The 20,448-nt window shown below is 40.4% G+C and overlaps 1 protein-coding gene and 2 pseudogenes across 2 annotated transcripts in view; 1 reads left to right on the top strand and 2 right to left on the bottom strand.

Annotated features, from left to right (window-relative positions):
- Positions 1–223: 223 nt before the first annotated feature.
- Positions 224–20,448, bottom strand: part of Rlf (rearranged L-myc fusion) — a 90,604-nt gene continuing 70,379 nt past the window's right edge. For both annotated transcript variants that reach the window (XM_008834273.3, XM_029564107.1), the window contains 3 exons: positions 16,138–16,274; positions 6,378–6,519; positions 224–5,094 (listed from right to left, as the gene is read on the bottom strand). In XM_008834273.3, the coding sequence (XP_008832495.1) occupies positions 460–5,094; positions 6,378–6,519; positions 16,138–16,274 (4,914 nt within the window). In that variant the 3' untranslated portion in view covers positions 224–459. The remainder of the gene's footprint in view (positions 5,095–6,377; positions 6,520–16,137; positions 16,275–20,448) is intronic.
- LOC115070592 lies at positions 13,581–14,340 on the top strand (annotated as a pseudogene).
- On the bottom strand, positions 17,470–18,418 carry LOC103735143 (annotated as a pseudogene).

The following is a 20,448-nucleotide window of genomic DNA, read 5'->3' as shown; positions in this document are numbered from 1 at the left end:
ATTTATTGAAACTCAACTCAAAAAATATAAGATGCTGTAGTGTACAATATATTACACAAAGCACCCTCAGGTGCACATTCAAGTCAAGTAAGAACTTTGTATCCCTTTCCCTCGCCCTCCCACCCTGGGACCTTAATATCTGTTCCATATACAATCATGCACACTTAATTTGAAAAAGGAAGCCCCAGAATATTTTGATGTATTAATTAGCACCAAACAAGAGTACAGTTCCATTTTTTTTAATAAACAAACAAACAAACAAAAAACCCAATCAATAAACCAACTTGAGAGCTAATGGACTCAGCCAATACTGCTGACATAGATATTATACATTCATGTAAATACACAGCCTATTCTACCTTAAACAACAGTGTGGCTGCTCCTCAGCCTTTGTTCATATTGGCAACTGTCCCCACGCTGCAGTGTTGGAGCTAGTCGTTTCTAAAACAAAATTGCTATTCAGGAACTTCCTACACAAAGCTCATCTGTCTTCTTAGTTGGAAACAAATCTAAAATTGGTGTGGAAAACTTCGATCTTTCAAGGACAACCACTGGCCGAAGATAATGAAGCTGTTTTAAGGCAAGCTCTCCACAGTCTGTTAGTGCTCTGTCCAATACAACCCTCAGGTTTTCCAAGGAAGGAACTGCTGCTGTTTCAGATACTATTAGAGGTTGGACTGCAGCCAGGCTCTCAGGAATGGGAGAGTCACTGGAGGAATGAGGTATGTCAACTTCAGGGTCATGGTCATTCACCATATTGTTTGCCACAACATTCCCTGTTAAGTCATTACCGGGCTGTGAGGAAGTACTCAGTGTTAAGTGCTCTGAAGGCTCCCAATCATCAAAATCATCTTCTTTCTCTTCACTCTCCTGAATAAATTTCAGGAATGAAGATTCAAACCCCATAGGTTTGTAAGTCTTCAAATCAAATGATCTGGACTGTGACTGCTTCCTAGTATTCTCTTTTGGGACATGGGTTGAATTTTTAACAGTGTTTTCTTGCCCTGAACTTTGCTGCCCGGGTTCTTCTTTGATCCTTGGTAAAGGCAGCTGGAAGCTTGTTAAATAAGTACCACTTTCAGTCCCACTGGGATTAGGTATGGAATTTTCTATTTTACAGGGAGGAGACTGAATATTACATTGTTCCAGAGAAGTGGTTTCTGAAGTATGGTTGCACTGCAAAGTTCCCCTGTAGAGCAACGTGTCTGCCTCAAATACCAGGTTGCTTTCTGTACACCCTTTCTGACCACCATCCTGTTCGCTTGAGAAGGAGGAATCAGTGTTCTGGAGGGGCACTCCACTGTCCCCTGGGGAATGGCTGTGCTTTGTGTGCTCTGATTCACAGTTAGCATTTTCTTCTTTCTTTATACAGGGCTCTACTTCGAAAGGGGGTTCTTCTTTAATTTTGGTACCATACTTAACACAAACAACAAGGTTTTCCATCTGCTGCTCTAAATAGGCACTGTTCATCTGATGGGTACGCTTGTAATGCCTCACTATGCTGCTTTCCAGCTTCACCACAGATAAGCATCCTTGAACCATGCATGGGTACTGTGTGTGTTCAGAATGCTCAACACACATGTGGATGGCTTCAGCTCTTGTTTTAAAACTAATTGGCGCTTTCTTATCTTTGATTAAGCCACACTTTTTCGTTTTAGTATTAAATGGCCTCTTGGCAGTCTGATTCAGCTCATGCTCCTGAGTGTGAGCTGTCTGACACACCTTTTCACTCCTTAGGAGCCTTTCATTTGCTACTTTCTGGCTTCTGAATAGATCATCATAATAGTCCTTATGTCGGTAATAGACATGCTGTGAATAATTACTGCGATGGGTGAAAACCTGGCCACAGCCATTAAGATTACAATGAATTTCATAATCTGAATGTATCTCTCCTTCAATATTATGCTGTTCCATCAAGTGGTGTTTCAATTTACTGAATGTATAAAAAACAGCAGGGCACTGGGGCTGGTTACAAGAAAACCTTGCTGCAGATGCAGATTCAGTTTCAGAAAGCACTTTAGACTCTTCAATGTGGTCTAGGTTATGAGAGTCACTACAGTGCTTAGCAAGAGCTTTGGAACACAGGAAGCGTTTGTTACATTCCTTATATTTGCAAGCAAATATCTTTTTACATTTTACAAGTTCCCTTTTGGTTCTTGCTTTGTCCTTTTCTAAGCACAACTGTTCTTTGTTGTACTGATGTACAGTTCTGTAGTGGCGAATCAAGCCTTTTAGATTAGTAAACGAGGAGTTGCAAGTTTTATGGATACAATGGAATGGTTTGTGGTATTTATTCAAAATATAGCACAGATTTCCTTTTGCAACAGTTCTCCTGCTACCTCTCCCTTCTCTTCCCTCTCCCTCTTCTCTATGGCTGCCTACTGGTGATGAAATATCCGATGTCTTACTCTCTGTTTCCTCACAAGATGACTCCAAGTCTGTTTCTGAGCTGCATTCATCCTTTTTAGAATGACACTGTGGCTTCTCGGAGTTACTGTTGGGACCAAGCTGTGCAGAACAATCACCTTTCAATCTGTCTACTGAGCATGGCCCTTCATGATCACATTTCTCATTGTCTAACAGTCTGTGGGTTGGTCTGTCGCTGCCAATTTGATGCTTATTTTTATAATGAATCCTAAGGTGCGTTTTTCTTGTAAATGACCTTTGGCAAATATGACACCGGAATGGGGAATACCTATGCTGAAACATGCTTAACTGAAGGACCTTTTCTTTTGAATAATTATGCTTTTTAAGGTAATGCATTAATAAAGCCTCTCTGGTCACAAATTCGTATTTGCACCCTTGAAGCTCACAGAAAAAAGGTTTAGCTGCCAATTGTGCAAGGTATTGACTTGGCACATTTTCATCTTGACTCTGAAAGTTAAGATCTGAAACAGAAGATGAAACTGATTGAAGAGACTTAGCACCACTGGATGGGTACCCTTGCAATGACCCTGAGAAAGATCCATGTGCTATTGAGTTTTTCAAGCTTAAATGTTTCAAACGTAACAGAAGTTCCAACATGGTATCCTCGGTACATGGCCTTTTAGAAGCACACGGGGCAGGTTCTGAGGAATAACCTTGATGTTCTCGTTTACATTTAGTATGACTATTGTGGTCTAGACCTTCATCTGGGGAGTCACTGTTTGTATCAGAGCTGGGTTTAGGTTCTGCATCAAACTTGTCAGTATGTTCATTACCCAAACAGGGAAAAAGGTCTTTTGCCTTTACTTTTTTCGGCTTGAAATGGTATGGATGTACCTTCCGAAGATGTTTCTGCATCCCTCTTGCATTTTTGTAGGTGGAACCACAGCCATCAAAACCACAGGTAAATTTTGTGCCATCAAAACAAACTGCCATACTGGAACATTTCCCCTTTAAACTGGAGGGAACAAAGACTTTCTCATGAGATAGTAATATATCCTGCATGGTTTCGGAGTGATCGAGTGTGTCAATTAATTCTTCATTCATTGAAACTGAGGAGCTGTTACTCAACTGATCACTAGAATTGCTGTCACTGTTGTCTTTCAGGTTTTCTGCAGTATCTATTTGAGAACTAGCTGATCCTGCACAGAAAAGAAGATCTTCAGGTGAATGTGACTTATCAGTTTGGTCAAGTAGATGGGGCTGGTCCACACAATCCTGCTTCTCGCTGGATGCAAGGTCCTCAAGTTTCAGCGATTTCTTTAATTCCCCATTTGGACTTTCAACAGTATGCATTGAGAGGTGATTCTGGTATTCAATTTTGGAATAATAGAACTTTTTACATCCAAGAAAGTTACATGTGTAGGATGCATCCCGAAAGTGTTGTGCTTCATGGTGATAAAGCTGTCCCAAGTCACTGAAAACAATATTACAGCCATTCAATTCACATTTATAACGAAGATCATCATGTTTTTGCTTGTGGTTAAGTAGTTCATTCACTGATCCAAACCTTGCATAGCAGTCTATAGATACACACATATAAGGCTGAGGACCACAATGGACTTGTTCATGCTCTCGCAGGTGAAATGCAGACATGAAATGCCTTCGGCAATAAGTACACTTCTCTCTTCTATTTTTCATATCCAAGTAGTGCTTGGCATTTTCATCATTATTTTGGTGTTCAGCTTTAAGATGCACACTTAAGTATTTAAACTGTTTAAAGACACGGGAACAGTCTGTACCAGGACATGGGTACAAATCTCTGTCTTGCAGGTGGCAATCTTCTAATTTGCTGAATGTGACATATTCATGAGACTCTCCCTTGGCTTGTTCACTCAATGACTGATCCTGTTCCACACTTCCAGAGGGACTCTTGGGATAAATACCCTTCTGAGAGCCTTTTAACAGTAATTTCTTTCTAGAGCTGCTTCTGCTTGGTGGCATTTTAACATGTTCCATCACATGTGGAACAAACAGTTCTTTCCTCTTGAATTTTTTGATACAAACTGGACAGGTATAAATTCCATCTTCCATGTGCATCTTAGAATGATGAAGAATTCTGGCCTCTATACATTCCCGCTTACATAATAAACAGAAAAACTTATACTGAAGCCACCTCTGGTATCTTTCAGAAGAACCAATGGGTTTTTTGTCTCTTTTTTCCTTATGCTGATCTCCCAAATTTCTTCTATATTGTTTATCTTCTTTACCTTCATCATAGTCACTGAGAAAAGACTCTAACACATCTGTATCATTAATAGACATTTCATAACCACTTAAATCATCATCAGAATCTGAGGCTTCTTGTCCTAGGAGTTGGTGGCAGTGTCGTTTCAAAGTCTTCCAATCCCAAAATTCAGGATCAAAAGGCCAGTGGGCTTTTAAAGCTAGTAAGAGCTCACATCGGAGAGAATTTGGAACTGGTGCGTTTTCTTCATCAAATTTTTGATCTGGTTGCAAATATAGTTCTTCCAACATATTAAATCCATCTAAACTGGGCTCAATTAGGAATTCTGTAAGCTGACAGGCACGCCTCACTTCCAAATCTTCTGGTAAAAGACAGGAAATTGTTTTACACACTGAAGCTTTCATTTCCTCATCTTCACTCGATCTGAGTTGAAGAGCTCTGACACATAGTAAAATCGACACCCCAATACCAGCATCTTGTGCCTGTAAGTAAAAGAGGAAGCAAAAGTCATTTTTTCATATATAAAGGTATTATATTGGGGCTGGAGAGTTAGCTCAGTGGTTAACAGCATTAACTACTCTTGCAGAGGATGACCCAGGGTTCAATTCCCAGCACCCACAAGGTGGCTAAAAACTGTCCTAACTCCAGTTCCAGGGGATTCGACGCCCTCTTCTGACCTCTGCAGGCACTGCATGACACGGGTGCACTTACAGGCAATACACTCATACACATAAAAAAAAATATAAAACTAGCTAACTATTTTTTAAAAACAATACATAAACTTCTGTTAAGACACTTTAACACCTTAGCTGGGTGTGGTGACACAGATCTCTGTGAGTTTAAGTCCAGCTGGGACTACAGAGAGAACCTGTCTCAAAAAAAAAAGCTATCTTAACATCTCAAAACGTCTAGAGTTCTTGGCACATGCCTAAAATTCCAGGACTTGGGAGGCTGAGGAAGGAGGATTACTGGTGACCAGGGCTAAATAGCATGAACTATATTAATAAAACCACATCTCCTTGGGCTTAGTGGCACATATATTTAATACCAGAAAAAAAAAAAGCTATCTTAACATCTCAAAACGTCTAGAGTTCTTGGCACATGCCTAAAATTCCAGGACTTGGGAGGCTGAGGAAGGAGGATTACTGGTGACCAGGGCTAAATAGCATGAACTATATTAATAAAACCACATCTCCTTGGGCTTAGTGGCACATATATTTAATACCAGAACTCGGGAGGCAGACACAGGTAGATGCCTGTGAGATGGAGGTCAGCCTGGTGCACATATCAAGTTCCAGGTCTTTGGTGGCTACAGGAAGATCCTGTCTCAAAACAAAAAACGGGGGGTGGTAGGGGGTGCCTGGAGAGATGGTTAGGAGCACTGGCTGCTCTGATAGAAGACCTGGGTTCCCAGCACCCACATGGCAGATAACAAGTGTCCATAACTCAAGTTCCAAGGGACCTGCTGCCCTGTTCTGACTCCCACAGGCATTGCATGAAATGAGTGCATTTACATTAATGTAGGCAAAACACATACAAATAAAGTAAAAATTAATACATCAAAAAACTTAAAAAAAAAAAAAGAAAAAGAAAAAAAAGCCAACCCAAAACTTGTGGATCCTTAAAAGGTCAATCTGCAAAAACAGCCAGAAATGGCCAATTTCATAATTTTAGAATTTCCTTTATCCAATAGAAATTCCCTGAAGAGGTGCCACTCATTGGTTGTCTGCAGCCACGTTCAGCACAGAAAACATCAACTACTCACTTCAGTCTGTATAACTCTAATCAGGCAGAACAAATGCTGCTGTGTTTTAGCTATGACACCAAACTGCCGACAGCGCTCCAAAAAAGTTTCCAAAGAAGGGTCAATTCTTCTTTGCAGTTTACTCCAAAAGAGAGTCAGCTCCCTATAAAGAAAAAAGATTGCATTAAAATATTTAACTGGTATTTGCTGCCCTACTCTTGCCCTACCTCATTTTTTAATTAATGAAAGTAAGCTGACAATAACAACAAAAACCAAATGAAAAGCTATCTGAAATTGTCATGAGCGCCTCCTAAAAACAAGTAATATTGTAAGAATTCTCCCTAAAAGTTCTGATTCCCCTGCTGCTGCTGCTTCTTCTTCTTCTTCTTCTTTTCTTCTTCTTCTTCTTCTTTTTTTTTTTTTTTTTTTTAAGACAGGTCTCCCTGAATCCAAAGCTGGCCTGGAACTCACTATGTAGATCTCACAGAGATCCACCTGCCTGCGCCTTCTGAGTGCAGGTACTAAAGGAGTGGCCACCACGTGATTTCTTTCTTCTTTATGTCTGAGGAAGGATAAAAAGAAAACTATTTCCTTTATGATGACATTAAAAACAATAACAACAAACTTATTTAGATGGCCCTGTTCTAAAAGGGTTTAACCTTTACATTGGTAATGAGTTATACAGACTGATTAAAACTTGTCCCTAAACAACTGAGCAATAATCATTAACATTGCTACACTACTACGGAAATCTATGCAGCTAATATATACCCAATGACACACTTCTATGTACTGATTTAATGAGTTGTTTCCTGCTGCTAGTTAGGCCAGTGGTTTTGAATGTTTAGTTACTTATTAAGTAAAATAGCATGGCTGGTCTCTCAGGAGGCCAGAAGAGGAGCTTGGATTCCGGAACTTCAGTTAGAGATGGTTGGGAGCTGCCATGTGGGTGCTCTTCGAAGTTTTTTTTTTGGGGGGGGGGTCTTTTTTTTTTGAGACAGGGTCTCCCTGTAGCCCCAGCTGCCCTGGAACTTGTTATGTAGACCAGGCTGGCCTCCAACTCACAGAGATTTAATGTACTGATTTAATGAGTTGTTTCCTGCCTCTGCCTCCAGAGTGCTGGGATTAAAGGTGTGTGCCACCACGCCCGTCCGAAGTATTTTTTAAGGTAGGTATTAGATATTTAGAGTCCATGTATCTTCTTTTCTCTGCTGGGATGGAACCATCTATGCTAAACAGGCTATAACAGAATTTCTACAAATATTCATTATGAAAGCAAAGAAAAACTAGAAGGGATTATTAATGAGTAAAAAAACCCTCAAACGAAAACTTGAAGGAAAACAAGGACAGAATGAATTGTGAGCTCAAAGGAAGATGCTGGGCGTGGTGGCGCACACCTTTAATCCCAGCACTCAGGAGGCAGAGGCAGGCAGATCTTTGTGAGTTCAAGGCCAGCCTGGTCTACATAGCGAGTTCCAGGTCAGCTGGGGCTACAGGGAGACCCTGTCTCAAAAAGAACCTCCCCCCCTCAAAAAAAAACCACCAGGCTGGAGAGATGGCTCAGTGGTTAAGAGAGGAACTGGGGGTTTGATGCCTAGCACTCACTTGGCGGTTAACAATCTGTAACTCAAGTTCCAGAGGCTCCAATGCCATCTTCTGACTTCTGCCAGCATTATGCAACAAGAATGCATGCAGGCAATACACTCATACACATAAAATAAAAAATAAATAAAACTTAAAGCCAGGTTGCCTATGGCAGCATATACCTTTATTAATCCCTGGCGCCAGAGCCAGGACAGCTTGGTCTACAGGGAGACACTGTCTCAAAAATTCCAAAGGAAAAAAAAGAAAAGAAACAACAACAACAAACCCCATGGGGCCAGAGAACCTAGATTAGTTCCCAGCACCCACATGGCAGCTAACAACCATCTGTGACTCAAGTTCCAGGTGCTCTGATGCCCTCTTCTGGCCTGCAAGGGGACTGCATGACATCCATTCAGGCAAAACTCATACCCATAAAATAAAAATAAAATATTAAAAAAAATCAAAAACCTCACATTACTTTTGGCAAGTCAGGTTTAAAACCCTGATACCCCATATTGCTATTAACATACAGATTATTGTGGGAAGTAGAATATAAATTCCAGGCTTAAAAACTGTAAATGGGAGGCTGGAGAGTTGGTTAAGTGGGTAAAAGTACTGACTGCTCTTGCAGGAGACCCGGATCGAGTCCTAGCACCTAGATGGTGGCTAACAACCATCCCTAACTCCAGTTCCAGGGAATTCTACACCTTCTTCTGACCTCTGAAGGTACTGCACGACATGGATGCACACATGCACACAATACACTCATATACATTAAAAAAAATTAAATTAAAAAAAGAAAACATATGGGACCCACACTGAAGGACATTCGGGGACACAAATCAGACTCTATAGGTTATATCACATACATAATAAAGTACATTAAATTGGACTGGGGCAGCAAGAGGATGTGGGGTGAGGAGAGGGGAGGAGATCGGAATACTACCAAATTATGTTGTATGAAAACTGCAACACAACCAAACATCTATTCCTTTTTTCTGTGGTTCTTTTTTTTTTTTTTTTTTTTGGTCTTTTTGAGACAAGGTCTCCCTGTAGCTCCAGCTGGCCTCGAACCCACAGAGATCTGCCTGCCTCTGCCTCCCAAGTGCTGGGACTAAAGGTGTGGACCACCATACCTGCCTGGCTAATTACCTATCTATTATCACCCATTCACCCACCTACCCAAGCACCCATTTAGAGATGAAATTAATATAATATCCCAAAATAAAAGTGAGTAAGGTGTGAGACAGACCAGCTTTGGAAATAGCTGCCAGCCAAGGCAATTGGACTGACTTCTTTTTCTCTTTTTTCTCCACAGTGTTGGATTTAAACCAAGGATCTTATGTATGCTGGGAATTATATACCCCAATCTTCGTTTTGACAGAGTCCAACTATGTATCTCAGACAAGTTTTGAACTCAGTATGTAACCCAGGTTGTACTGAAACTTCATCCTTCTGACTCTGCCTTTTGCGTACTGGGATTATAGATATGTAGCAACAAGTCCAGTCAACTATTCATTTTCACTCACAAGACTGCTTTATTTAGACTTTTTTTTTTTTTTTTTTTTTTTTTTTTTTTTTTTTTTTTGGTCTTTTTGAGACAGGGTCTTCCTGGAGCCCCAGCTGGCCTGGAACTCACAAAGATCCACCTGCCTCTGCCTCCCAAGTGCTGGGATTAAAGGCTACAGGAAAGAGAAGGGGAGGGAAGGGTCTAGTTTTGATTTAGGTATTTAAAATTCCACAAAGAAAATTTTGTAGAATTAAAGAATGATAAAAACTTAAAATTTACTCTCATGGTTTTTTCCCCCCCTTATAAAATTAAGCTAAATAAAGCACACTGGACTTCACTGGGTGTTGGGGATACAACTGTGTAATAAATTGCATGCACAAACCTGGTATATCATAGTCTAGCTAGGGAAGAAACAGGTCTGTAAATACTTCAAGGAACAAATGTGAGGCTGGAGAGCCGGCTCAGTAGTTAAGGGTTCCAAGCATATCAGGTGGCTCATAACTACCTATAACTCCAACCCAGGGCATCCAACACCCTCTGGCCTCTGAGAGCACCTGGACAAATAGGGTACATATAAACTCATGTAAGTAAACACACACATACACATAAAAATAAATAAATCTAAAAAAATTTAAAAGAGACAAATTTCAACATATGAAATTTAAGTTCAGCGGGCTGGAGAGATGGCTCAGTGGTTAAGAGCACTGACTGCTCTTAAAGAGGACCTGGGTTCGATTCCCAGCACCCACATGGCAGCTAAGAACTGCCCATAACTCCAGTTCCAAGAGACTCTGATACCCTCTTCTGACCTCCTTAGGCACTGCATGACATGGGTGCACTTACTTACACACATGCAGGCAATACATGCATACACATAAAATTAAAATAATAAAATATTAACAAAAAAATTTAAGTTCAGAAATGATACCGAGGGCAAAGGCCAGTTTATCAAACACTAACCAAAAACAATGGAAGTTTAAGGTTCAAGTGTATGACTTTATTTTCGAAGTTGCAGCAGTAAATTATATACCAATATAGCTTTCTCAAATGCCTGGCTCCTCTTGTCACTGCTGGCTACCCATAGGGTGCTCATTCCTGTACTCTTTCTTGATTTTTTTTTTTTCAGATAGCTGAAAATCATATGGGGTGGGCAGGGTTAATTAATAAGCCAAGTGATATACCTTTTAAGAATAACAGCATGAAGGCCAGGCATGGTGGCGCTTGCCTTTAGTCCCAGCATGGTTGGGGCTAGAGAGATGGCTCAGTGGTTAAAAGTACTGGCTGGTCTTACAGAGGACAGGGTTCAATTCCCAGCATCCACATGGCTAACAACCATCTGCAAATCCAGTCCCAGGGGATCTGACCCCCTCCTCTGACCTCTGTAGGCACTGCACAACACAGGTGCACCTATATACATGCGGTGATACACTCATACACATAAAAATAAAATAATAAAATTATTTTTAAAAAGAAAAGGAGTGACAGTTTGGTGAGTGTTGTAAAGTTAAAATATTTATTACGATTTGTAAATGTCACTAAAGAATATTTCCTTAGGGGGCTGGAGAGATGGATCAGCAGTTAAGAGCACTGACTGCTCTTGCAGAGGACCAGGTTCAGTTCCCAGCACACACATGGCAGCTAACAACTGCCTGTAACTCCTATTCTGCGCATCTGACACCCTCTTCTGGCCTCCACAGGCACTGCATAAATAGGTGTACTTACATAAACACAGGCAAAACATTCATATACATAAAATAAATATATATTCTGGGTGATATAGTGTTGGGGACCCCTGCTGTGTAAAGTAGCAGTCTCTCCATGTCCGGATAGCCCACGGGCTCAGCGTTATATGCAGAGACTCCTTTTATCAGCAGGGCACCTTCCCACTCTCTTCCTGACTCATCTTTGAAGTAGCCATCACAGAAACATGGCCTCTGGCTCTGAAACTGCCAGGTTTTCCTGTGTGATTTTTCAGGCACTGTCTGACAGCCTGGCAGGAGCCCACCACCACATGTAAATAGGGCATCCTAAAAGTACCTATCAATTAAGGCTTTTACCACTGCCCACACAGTATAAGTATCCTGGTTTCCCCTCAATAAATCGGAGCTGAATCACTAACACCTGGAGCCGAGCTGAGTCACTGAATAAAGGAGCTGTGCCACTGAGTCTGACTGAGCTGAGTTCTGTGTCTTACTGCCTACGATCCAGTCTCTGCGGAGAGGGCTGTCTCTTCGTAAACAACGACTCGGCGGAGACCCTGCTTTCGCCATCCCGCCCCTCCCCTCTTGACCCGGCAGCTGACGGACCTCGAACCCTGAGGGAGTGCTCGGTAGATTGGGACGGAACCTGCCTGGAAACGCAGCGTTCAGTAGAGTCGCCAGCATCCAGTAGTCGCGGAGAGCCTCAGCAACGCGGTGCGTGACACGCGTGCACCCCAGCAACGTGGCGCGCGGGACCCGCCCCAGCGGCACGGGAGAGACAGGCGCCAGCCAGCAGCTGGCGCTCCGCGAAACCCACGCGCCCATAATATAGTTACTTTGTTATCAAATGTTTTAGAATCTTGATATACCTATTACCAAAATATCACTTAATAATTAATTTTGATTTTGTTTTTCAAAATGCGTTCTTACTATACAGTCCAGGCTGGCCTCAAGCTCAAGGCAAACTCTCCCTCAGAGCCCTAAATGCTGGGATGACAGGTGTGGACTAAAAGTTTAGGGTTAAAATAAAATATTTCTTTTCTAAACAAGTACCATATGTCCCATTATCTTAAACACACACACACACAAAAGGGCTGGAGAGATGGCTCAGTGGTTAAGAGCACTCACTGGCTGCTCTTGCAGAGGACCTAGATTTGAATCCCAGCACCCACATCGTAGCTAACAACAGTCTGTAACTCAAGTTCTAGGGGATCCAATGCCCTCTGAGGGCACTTCATGATGAGGGTGAACTTACATACATGCAGGCATAACACTAGTAGTACTTGTAAAATTAAAGTTTTAAAAACAAAAATGTTACAGTATAACAAAATACTATTATTTGAACAGAATTTCTGAGATTAAACTGGAGTTATGGACAGTTGTTAGCTGCCATGTGGGTGCTGGGATACGAACCCAGGTCTTCTGCAAGAACAACCAGTGTTCTTAACAGCTGAGCCATCTCTCCATCCCTGATATTAATGTTTTTAAACTCATTGTTTTATGTGGTGATTATCTCAAAATCCAATACCTCACACCCCCTACCAAGAAACATTTGAAAACAAGGAGAGGGTTTTAAAAACATTCTCTTTCTCTTTGAATTGCTTAGAAGCAGCTTACTCTTAACAAAGTGTGAAATGACACAGATTTCCTCTCTATTTTTGAAGAGGCAAAAAGGAAATCCTTATTAATCCCTTCCTGCTGCAGGGGAACATTAATCCTACAGCTGTCCACATGTGTTCCTGTGAATGGTGGCTGAGTAAAGGGAAAAATAATTGGCCACTGTAAAAGGGAGGCGGTGTCAAAACACTAAAACACTGCATGTGAGGTTGGGGAGATGGCAGGAGAGTTCCTGGGGCATGTTGGCCAGCACACTGAACCAACTGGTCAGTCCCTGGTTCACTGAGCTGGGTGTGGTGGCTCACACCTGCAATCCTAGCATTTGGGAAGCAGAAACAGAAGTACTTTGAGTTTGGGTCCAGCCTGGGCTACAGAGTAAGCTCCTGTCCCAACAAGCAAAGGGGAAAAAAAAAAAAAAGAATGAAAGAAAAAGAAAAAAAGGAATTTTATTATTTGTTTTTGGGTTTTTCTTTGTCTTCTTAGACAGGGTCTCCCTGTAGCCCCAGCTGTCCTGGAGCTCACTATGTAGCCCAGGCTGGCCTCGAACTCACAAAGATTTGCCTGCCTCCTGCCTCCCAAGTGCTGGAATTAAAGGCGTGTGCCACCACGCCCGGCTTATTTATCATTTGTATCTTATATGTATGAGTGTATTGCCTGCATGTATATAAGTGCACCTGTGTCATGCAATGCCCATGGAGGGGAGAAGAGGGCATTAGATCCCCTAGAACTGGAATTATAGATGGTTGTTAGCCACCATATGGGTGCTGAGAACCAAACGCATGTACCCTTAACTACTGAGTCATCTCTCCAGCCTTGTGGATGTATTTAAAAAAAATATTCAGAATCGCTTTCTGCTGGTTGCTACTGAAATGGGCAAGTTCATGAAACCCGGGAAGGTGGTGCTGGTCCTAGCTGGACGCTACTCTGTATGCAAAGCCGTCATTGTGAAGAACATTGATGATGGCACCTCAGACCACCCTTACAGCCATGCTCTGGTGGCTGGAATTGACCGCTATCCCCAGAAAGTGATGGCTGCCATGAGCAAGAAGAAAATCGCCAAGGGGTCAAAGATCAAGTCTTTCGTTAAAGTCTATTACTACAATCACTTCATGCCCACCAGGTATTCTGTGGACATCCCCTTGGACAAAACTGGTCAACAAGGATGTCTTTAGAGACCCAGCTCTGAAACACAAAGCCAGACGTGAGGCCAAGGTCAAGTTTGAAGAGCGATACAAGACAAGCAAGAACAAGTGGTTCTCCCAAAAGTTTTAGTATCAATTTTGTTTCCATCGTTAAAAATAAGAAAAGAAAAAAAAAATTCAGAATCTAGGGCTAGAGAGATGAATGGCTCAATGTTCTATAAATGACTTTAATTTTTAATAAAAAAATCTAGATATATGTCTATATAGTATATAGATATGATGCTTGAGGGGCTGGTGAGGTGGCTCAGCAGTTGAGAACATGGCTGTTCTTGCAGAAGACCCAGGTTTCAATCCCAGCACCCACATGGCAGCTGACAACCATCCTTAACTCTCCTATTTCCATGGGATCTCACACACTCTTCTGGCCTCCATATGCACCCAGGTATGCATGTGGTGCACATACATACATGTAAGTAAACACTCACATATAAAGAAAAAAAAAACACAAAAACTAAAAAAACAAAAACTAACTTTTTTTTGGTCTTTTTTGAGACAGGGTCTCCCTGTAGCCCCAGCTGGCCTGGAGCTTGCTGTATAGACCAGGCTTACCTTGAACTCAGAGATCCACCTGCTCCTGCCTCCCAAGTACTGGGATTAAAGGCATGTGCCAACATGCCCAGCACAAAAACCTTCTAATTTCTAGATTTCTAGTAGTGGGGGATAAAAACCCTTAATTCTTGATTTAATGATAAAACACAATCTTAGTGCTGTTTAACAAACTATTTTACCAACTTTTTGTTTGTTTGTTTCCTAGCAAAATGCCTACAATGATTATTTTAAGACACATGGAGCCCTTACTCCTCTATTTCCTAGTTCACAGAACATATAACTAGGGTATAGTAGACTTAATGATAGAAGACTGTGTCAAAAAAGCAAACGTTCAAGGGCTGGGGATGTACCTTAGTTGGTGGAGTGCTTGCTTAGCATGACTGAAGTCTGAATAAACCAGTCATGCCATACACTTGGGAAGTGGAGGCTTGTGCTTTACAACTAAAGCCTTGAGAGCTTTCACAAGATTTCTATGGTCACTACGATTCTCTACTATGTCATCTGTTCAATGTTATTATAAAGTTTGGGTGCGATAAATCAAATAATATTTCAACATAATATATATATACACAAAAAGAAATACAGTAATATTCAAAATATCAGTAAAAATAAAACTATGCAAATAGACAAAGGAGCTCCAGAGGGAGATCAACTAAGCCCCAAGTACACAAAAGGCTTTACATAGGAAAAAGGGTTTTCCTATGAACAAAACCTTTAAGTTCAGAAATACACAGGGCTTCCCTTCATGCAAATCCAGCCCCATTCATGCTACTTCCTCCCTGGCTCCTCTCTTTTTTGTGGGGGAGGAGGGGCTGTTTTTGACACAGGGTCTCCCTGTAGCCCCAGCTGGCCTGGAACTTACTATGTAGACCAGAGATCCAGAGATCCAGCTGCCTCTGCCTCCAAAGTGCTGGGATTAAAGGCATGTGCCACCACGCCTGGCCCCTCTCTTAACCACTCGGGTTTGAGGTGTGCCTCTTCTCTACATCCACAGCATTATCCAGCTCACTAATCTGACACTTCTTATACATTAGAAGTTCCCTGTGATTCAAGTTTGTTCCTCTGCTCTAAACAGACCTAAATAGTAGAACTAAGGAACCATAGGTATGCTTCCTACTTCTATTTTTAGTAACTAAACACTCTATAGACAAATAAGATACAAATGGAAGCAAATCCAAGTAATACAATGCAACTACATGATATCAAAGTTGTAAAATAGATGATAACCCAAAGGGATTTCCTTTTCTAATGCAAATTTTCTCTAGAAACCTAGATAATTTGATCTTTTCACTAGTCAGTTTCCAAATAAAAAGGGTAAGTTACTACCAGAAGATACTGATAAATATTAAGGGAAAATAATCTAATACCTATTTGTTTCATATTGACGTAATTTTCTCATCAAGGAAGACATCTACTGGAGCCATGGGCTATCCACAGGACAAACAGAAGGAACTTCTTACTTTTTCTTGACTACATTAAACCATATTTTTATTTAAATGATTTCACTGGTAAGACTTGACTCACATCATCATTTGTTAGGACTTAAATTTGACACAAACTCTAAATGCTAAGCTATATGGTATATAACAACAACGTGGATACAAACTAAATGTACTTACCAAGAACAATATACACTTGCCGTTTGGAGTTGCTGGGTAAGATAAGTTGTACAAAGAACAAAAGCTGTGTTATCCTGACCCTCAGATTCCAAATTACATATGATGTCTAGTATTTCCTTGCAGTCCACCTTTGCAATCTATCAAAAATGAGATAATTAAGAAACAGTCATTTTTCTGAAATTTTGCTTTGTGAAGTAAAACTTCTGTATAATATTTTCTATCTTTGGTTAACTTCTTTAATAATAAGCAAGGCAAGAATTAGTTCTGTAACTTTATTTTCCCAATGAGTAATATGACACAAACAATATACCAAATTACTAAAAAGAAAGGATGAGACATTTATAAGGAAGTTCCACTGTACTGGAACTCACTATGTATAACAGGCTGCCTCTGCCTCCCGAGTGCGGGGGATCAAAGGTGTTTGCCACCACGCCTAGCTCATACTATATAATGTTTATATCTTTATTAACAGTAGAGTGAAACTTCCTTATAAATATCTAAATCTTTCTGAAGGATATGTTGGTGCATAACTCTAATCCCAAAACTTAAGAGACAGAGGAAAGAGAAACTGCAAATTCCAAGCCAGCCTAGCCTATATCATGAGTTCCAAGTCAACCAGGGCTGAAGAGTGAAACCTTGTCTCAAACAACAAATTACCACTCCCAGGGCTATATTCTATCACTATTAAGACAAGTTAAATACACACCTCAAATAGGATTCATCAATTTCTGAAAGCAAAGAAGTTGTAGTTTTGAAAAGTTGAGGATTGCAGAACCATCTGAGGCATATTATCATCTTTTTTTTTCATTCATTCAAATGCTTATTGAAGCTGGGTATGGTGGCGCATGCCTTTCATCCCAGCAGAGGTGGGGGGATCTCTGTGAGTTCAAGGCCAGCTGGGGTTACAGAGAGACCATGTCTCAAAAAGACAAAAAAATTTAAAAAAAAAGAGAAAAATATTGAGTGGCTAAAGGAAATGCAAAGGTAATTAAAACATGGTCAGAGATGAGGTATATGTACAAGTAGTAAAAAGGAGTTCACTGAATCAGAGAAAAATACTTTTAGGGGCTGGAGAGATGGCTTAGCGGTTACTGGCTGCTCTTGAGCTCACCTGATGGCTAACAACCATCCCTAACTCCAGTTCTGGGGGAATCAAATGCCTTCTTCTGACCTCCACAGGCACTGGACAACACTGGACAACACGGGTGTACTTACACACATGCAGGCAATATACTCATACACATAAAAAAAATAAATTAAAAAAAATTTTTTAAAAGAAAGAAAAATGCTTTAGGAGATCAAGAGTGCTTCCAGCCTGCAAGGGGGTATGGGTGGCAATCAGGAAAGGGGATTGAGATTAAAATAGAAGATTTCAGAGTCTGGACTGCTGATGATACTCAGAATGGACTATATTTATTTCTCCTTTTCCTCTTCCCCTATCTTTAGGTTTAATTTACCCATAGTGCCCAGGACGGTTCAATGTACTTTTTCTATACCTGCTTGCATTTTTGCTTTAATGTCTTCTACAGAACTAGGTCCTTTTAGTGGTTTAGGAGATTTTTCCTGTTTTTTGAAAGATTCCTGACCTTCTGATCTTAGTGTTGATAGTTTTAAGTCTTTTCAATTCTGGTTTGATTTTTGTGCATTTTTGGTTGGATTATCTAGGATAGACTACTTCACTGGAGTTTTTTTTTTCAGTTTCCTCATCATCAAAATCATCATCTTCTTCTTCTTCTTCTTCATCAGCAAGTTTTATTTTTTCTGTGGAACCCTGTTACCACCTCCAGGGACAGATCACTTTCCAGATATACTTAAGAGTTTTACATCTTCCTCCTCTTCATCTTCTGACTCTACAACTTCCTCCACAGTTACTAGGTACTGTCCACTAATATGTACAGACCCCGAACCACACTTCTATCTTAAGATAATAATAAGTGGTATAATTTCAAATCCCCCAAGGGAGACTGTTGGTTGTACAGACATTTTCAAAGTTGCCAGTGTTACTTTAATTGGACTGCCTTCATAACTCACTGCCTCTGCCTCAACAATGTTTAACTCATCTTTTGCACCAGCTTCTAAACTCCGTTCTTAATGATAGGTGGTGCTCATTTCATCTTTGTCAGTCTTTAGCTCAAAGCCAAAAAGATAGTTCTGAGGCCTCAGAGTGCTCATTTACCTATCCTCAAAACAGATGAGCAGGATGATATCATGCCAGCACGTATTATCATCCTAATATGAAATTTTCTGATCCATGAACATGGAGTCATAACATTTATTTACATTTTACTTACTTATTTTTACTTTGTGTGTATAGGTGTTTTGCTATGTGAATGTAAGTGCACCATATGCGTGGAATGGCCCCAGAAGCCAGAAGAAGGTGTTGGAGCCCCTGGAACTGAAGTTAGATGGTTGTTAGCTGCCATGTAGGTGCTGAGAACTCATACCAACTGAACCATCTCTCCAGTTCCTAGATTTTTGTTTTTTAAAAAACTGAAGACTGAGCCCATGACCTCATGCATATCACATAAATATACTACAGTAAGCTACAACCCCAGACCCATTTATTTAGATATTTGCTTTTTTAGCAGCACTTTATAACCTTTAGTGCACACATAATATATATATTTAAATATTTTATTTATTATTTTTTATTATTTTTATTTTATGTGTATGAGTGTATTGCCTGCATGTATGTGACTGCACCCGTGTCATGAAATGCTGCTGAGGTCAGAAGAGGGCTTTGGATTCCCCTGGGACTGGAGTTAAGGACAGTTTGTAGACGCCACGTGGGTGGTGGGAATCGAACCCGGGTCCTCTGTAAGAGCAGTCAGTGCTCTTAACCACTGAGCCATCTCTCCAGTCCCAACACACATAATATATTTAAAAAGACAACACAAATTTATTTCTAGTTGGGCACTGTAGCACATGTCTAAAATCCCATTTCTTGGGGGGCTGAGACAGAAGGGCATGAATTTGAGACTAAGTCTGGGCTACGTAGCAAGACTGTTTCAAAATACACAAATAAACCCCAAAACTCCTGAAAAAACTTAGTCCTAATTATTTATTAATCTGAAGAATAAAAGTGCACATTTTTGGCCTTCAAGGAATTCAAATGTGTTGCAGCTCAGTTTTTTGAATAAAAATGGACTATGAACATATTTTTTTGTCTTGAAGTTTCTGATTCCTCAGTCACCCCATAGGTTAACAAATGAAGTATGCTAAGCATAACCAATAAAGGTGCAACAGAAGAGATCTTTTATACTGCACCTTAAATGTTATTGCTTTTACATAATGGTATAAACACAAGAAAGAGTCATGAATATCTGCAACATACTTGAAAACGGTTCAGAAAAGGAAAAGCTTGGTAAAAGAATAAGGTAAAACACTTCAATTGTTAGATAGAAGTTGAGAGGCAGACACAGGAATTAAAAAACTTTACATTAACATGTTTGAAAAACAAATTCAGGAAAGATCATGATTGTTGGGGTGAGAATTCTCAGCATACACTTTATAGCGAATTTCACTCCATCATGATCAGAGAACATACTTTATGTATCTTTTCCAATGTACTGAGGTTTGCTTTATAACCAAACATTATGATCTCCCTAAGAAAATACTTCACACGCACTGGTGAACTATTTACAGTCAATTGCTGGTAAATAGTCTATATAGTTTCTGGTCTTTTTAGATAGTCTTGCTACTTATGCCGAGCTAGCCTCAAACTATAGGTTGGTGGGTACCACTACCTCTGGCCATATTTAATTCCTTATATATTTTCTAATTACTTGTTCAAATTTACTTGTAACCACAAATGTCAACATGCACAGATTTCTATAGTCATTCATAAGCAGGCAAAATATGACACAAAAATTGGGTCACCCAATGTATATCAACTGAAGTAAACAAATGTGGTATGAAATCAAAGTCGTGGTCTGCCTTCACGTTTCAAGCTATCAAATCATAAATGGTTTTCTTTCTTGCTTTCTGTTCAATTCTAAATTCTTCTCATTTTTGTGCTTTTCATCCGTGATTCTGATCTTTTAAAAAATTTCCTTAAAAGCCAGGCATGGTGGTGCACGCCTGTAGTCCCAGCACTCAGGAGGCAGAGGCAGGCGGATCTCTGTGAGTTCAAGGCCAGCCTGGTCTACATAGTGAGTTCCAGGACAGCCTACAGGCAGACCCTGCTTCAAAAAAAAAAAAAAAAATTTTTTTTCTTTAAAATTTTATTTATTCTTTGAAACAGGGTCTCCCTATAGTCCCAGCTGGCCTAGAATTCACTATGTAAACCAGGGCTCTGCCTTTGACTGCTAC

The sequence above is a fragment of the Nannospalax galili genome, unplaced genomic scaffold (genome assembly GCF_000622305.1).
Source record: "Nannospalax galili isolate Female #2095 unplaced genomic scaffold, S.galili_v1.0 scaffold1657, whole genome shotgun sequence".
NCBI classification, from domain to species: domain Eukaryota; kingdom Metazoa; phylum Chordata; class Mammalia; order Rodentia; family Spalacidae; genus Nannospalax; species Nannospalax galili.
This window is presented reverse-complemented; position numbering and strand designations above follow the sequence as displayed.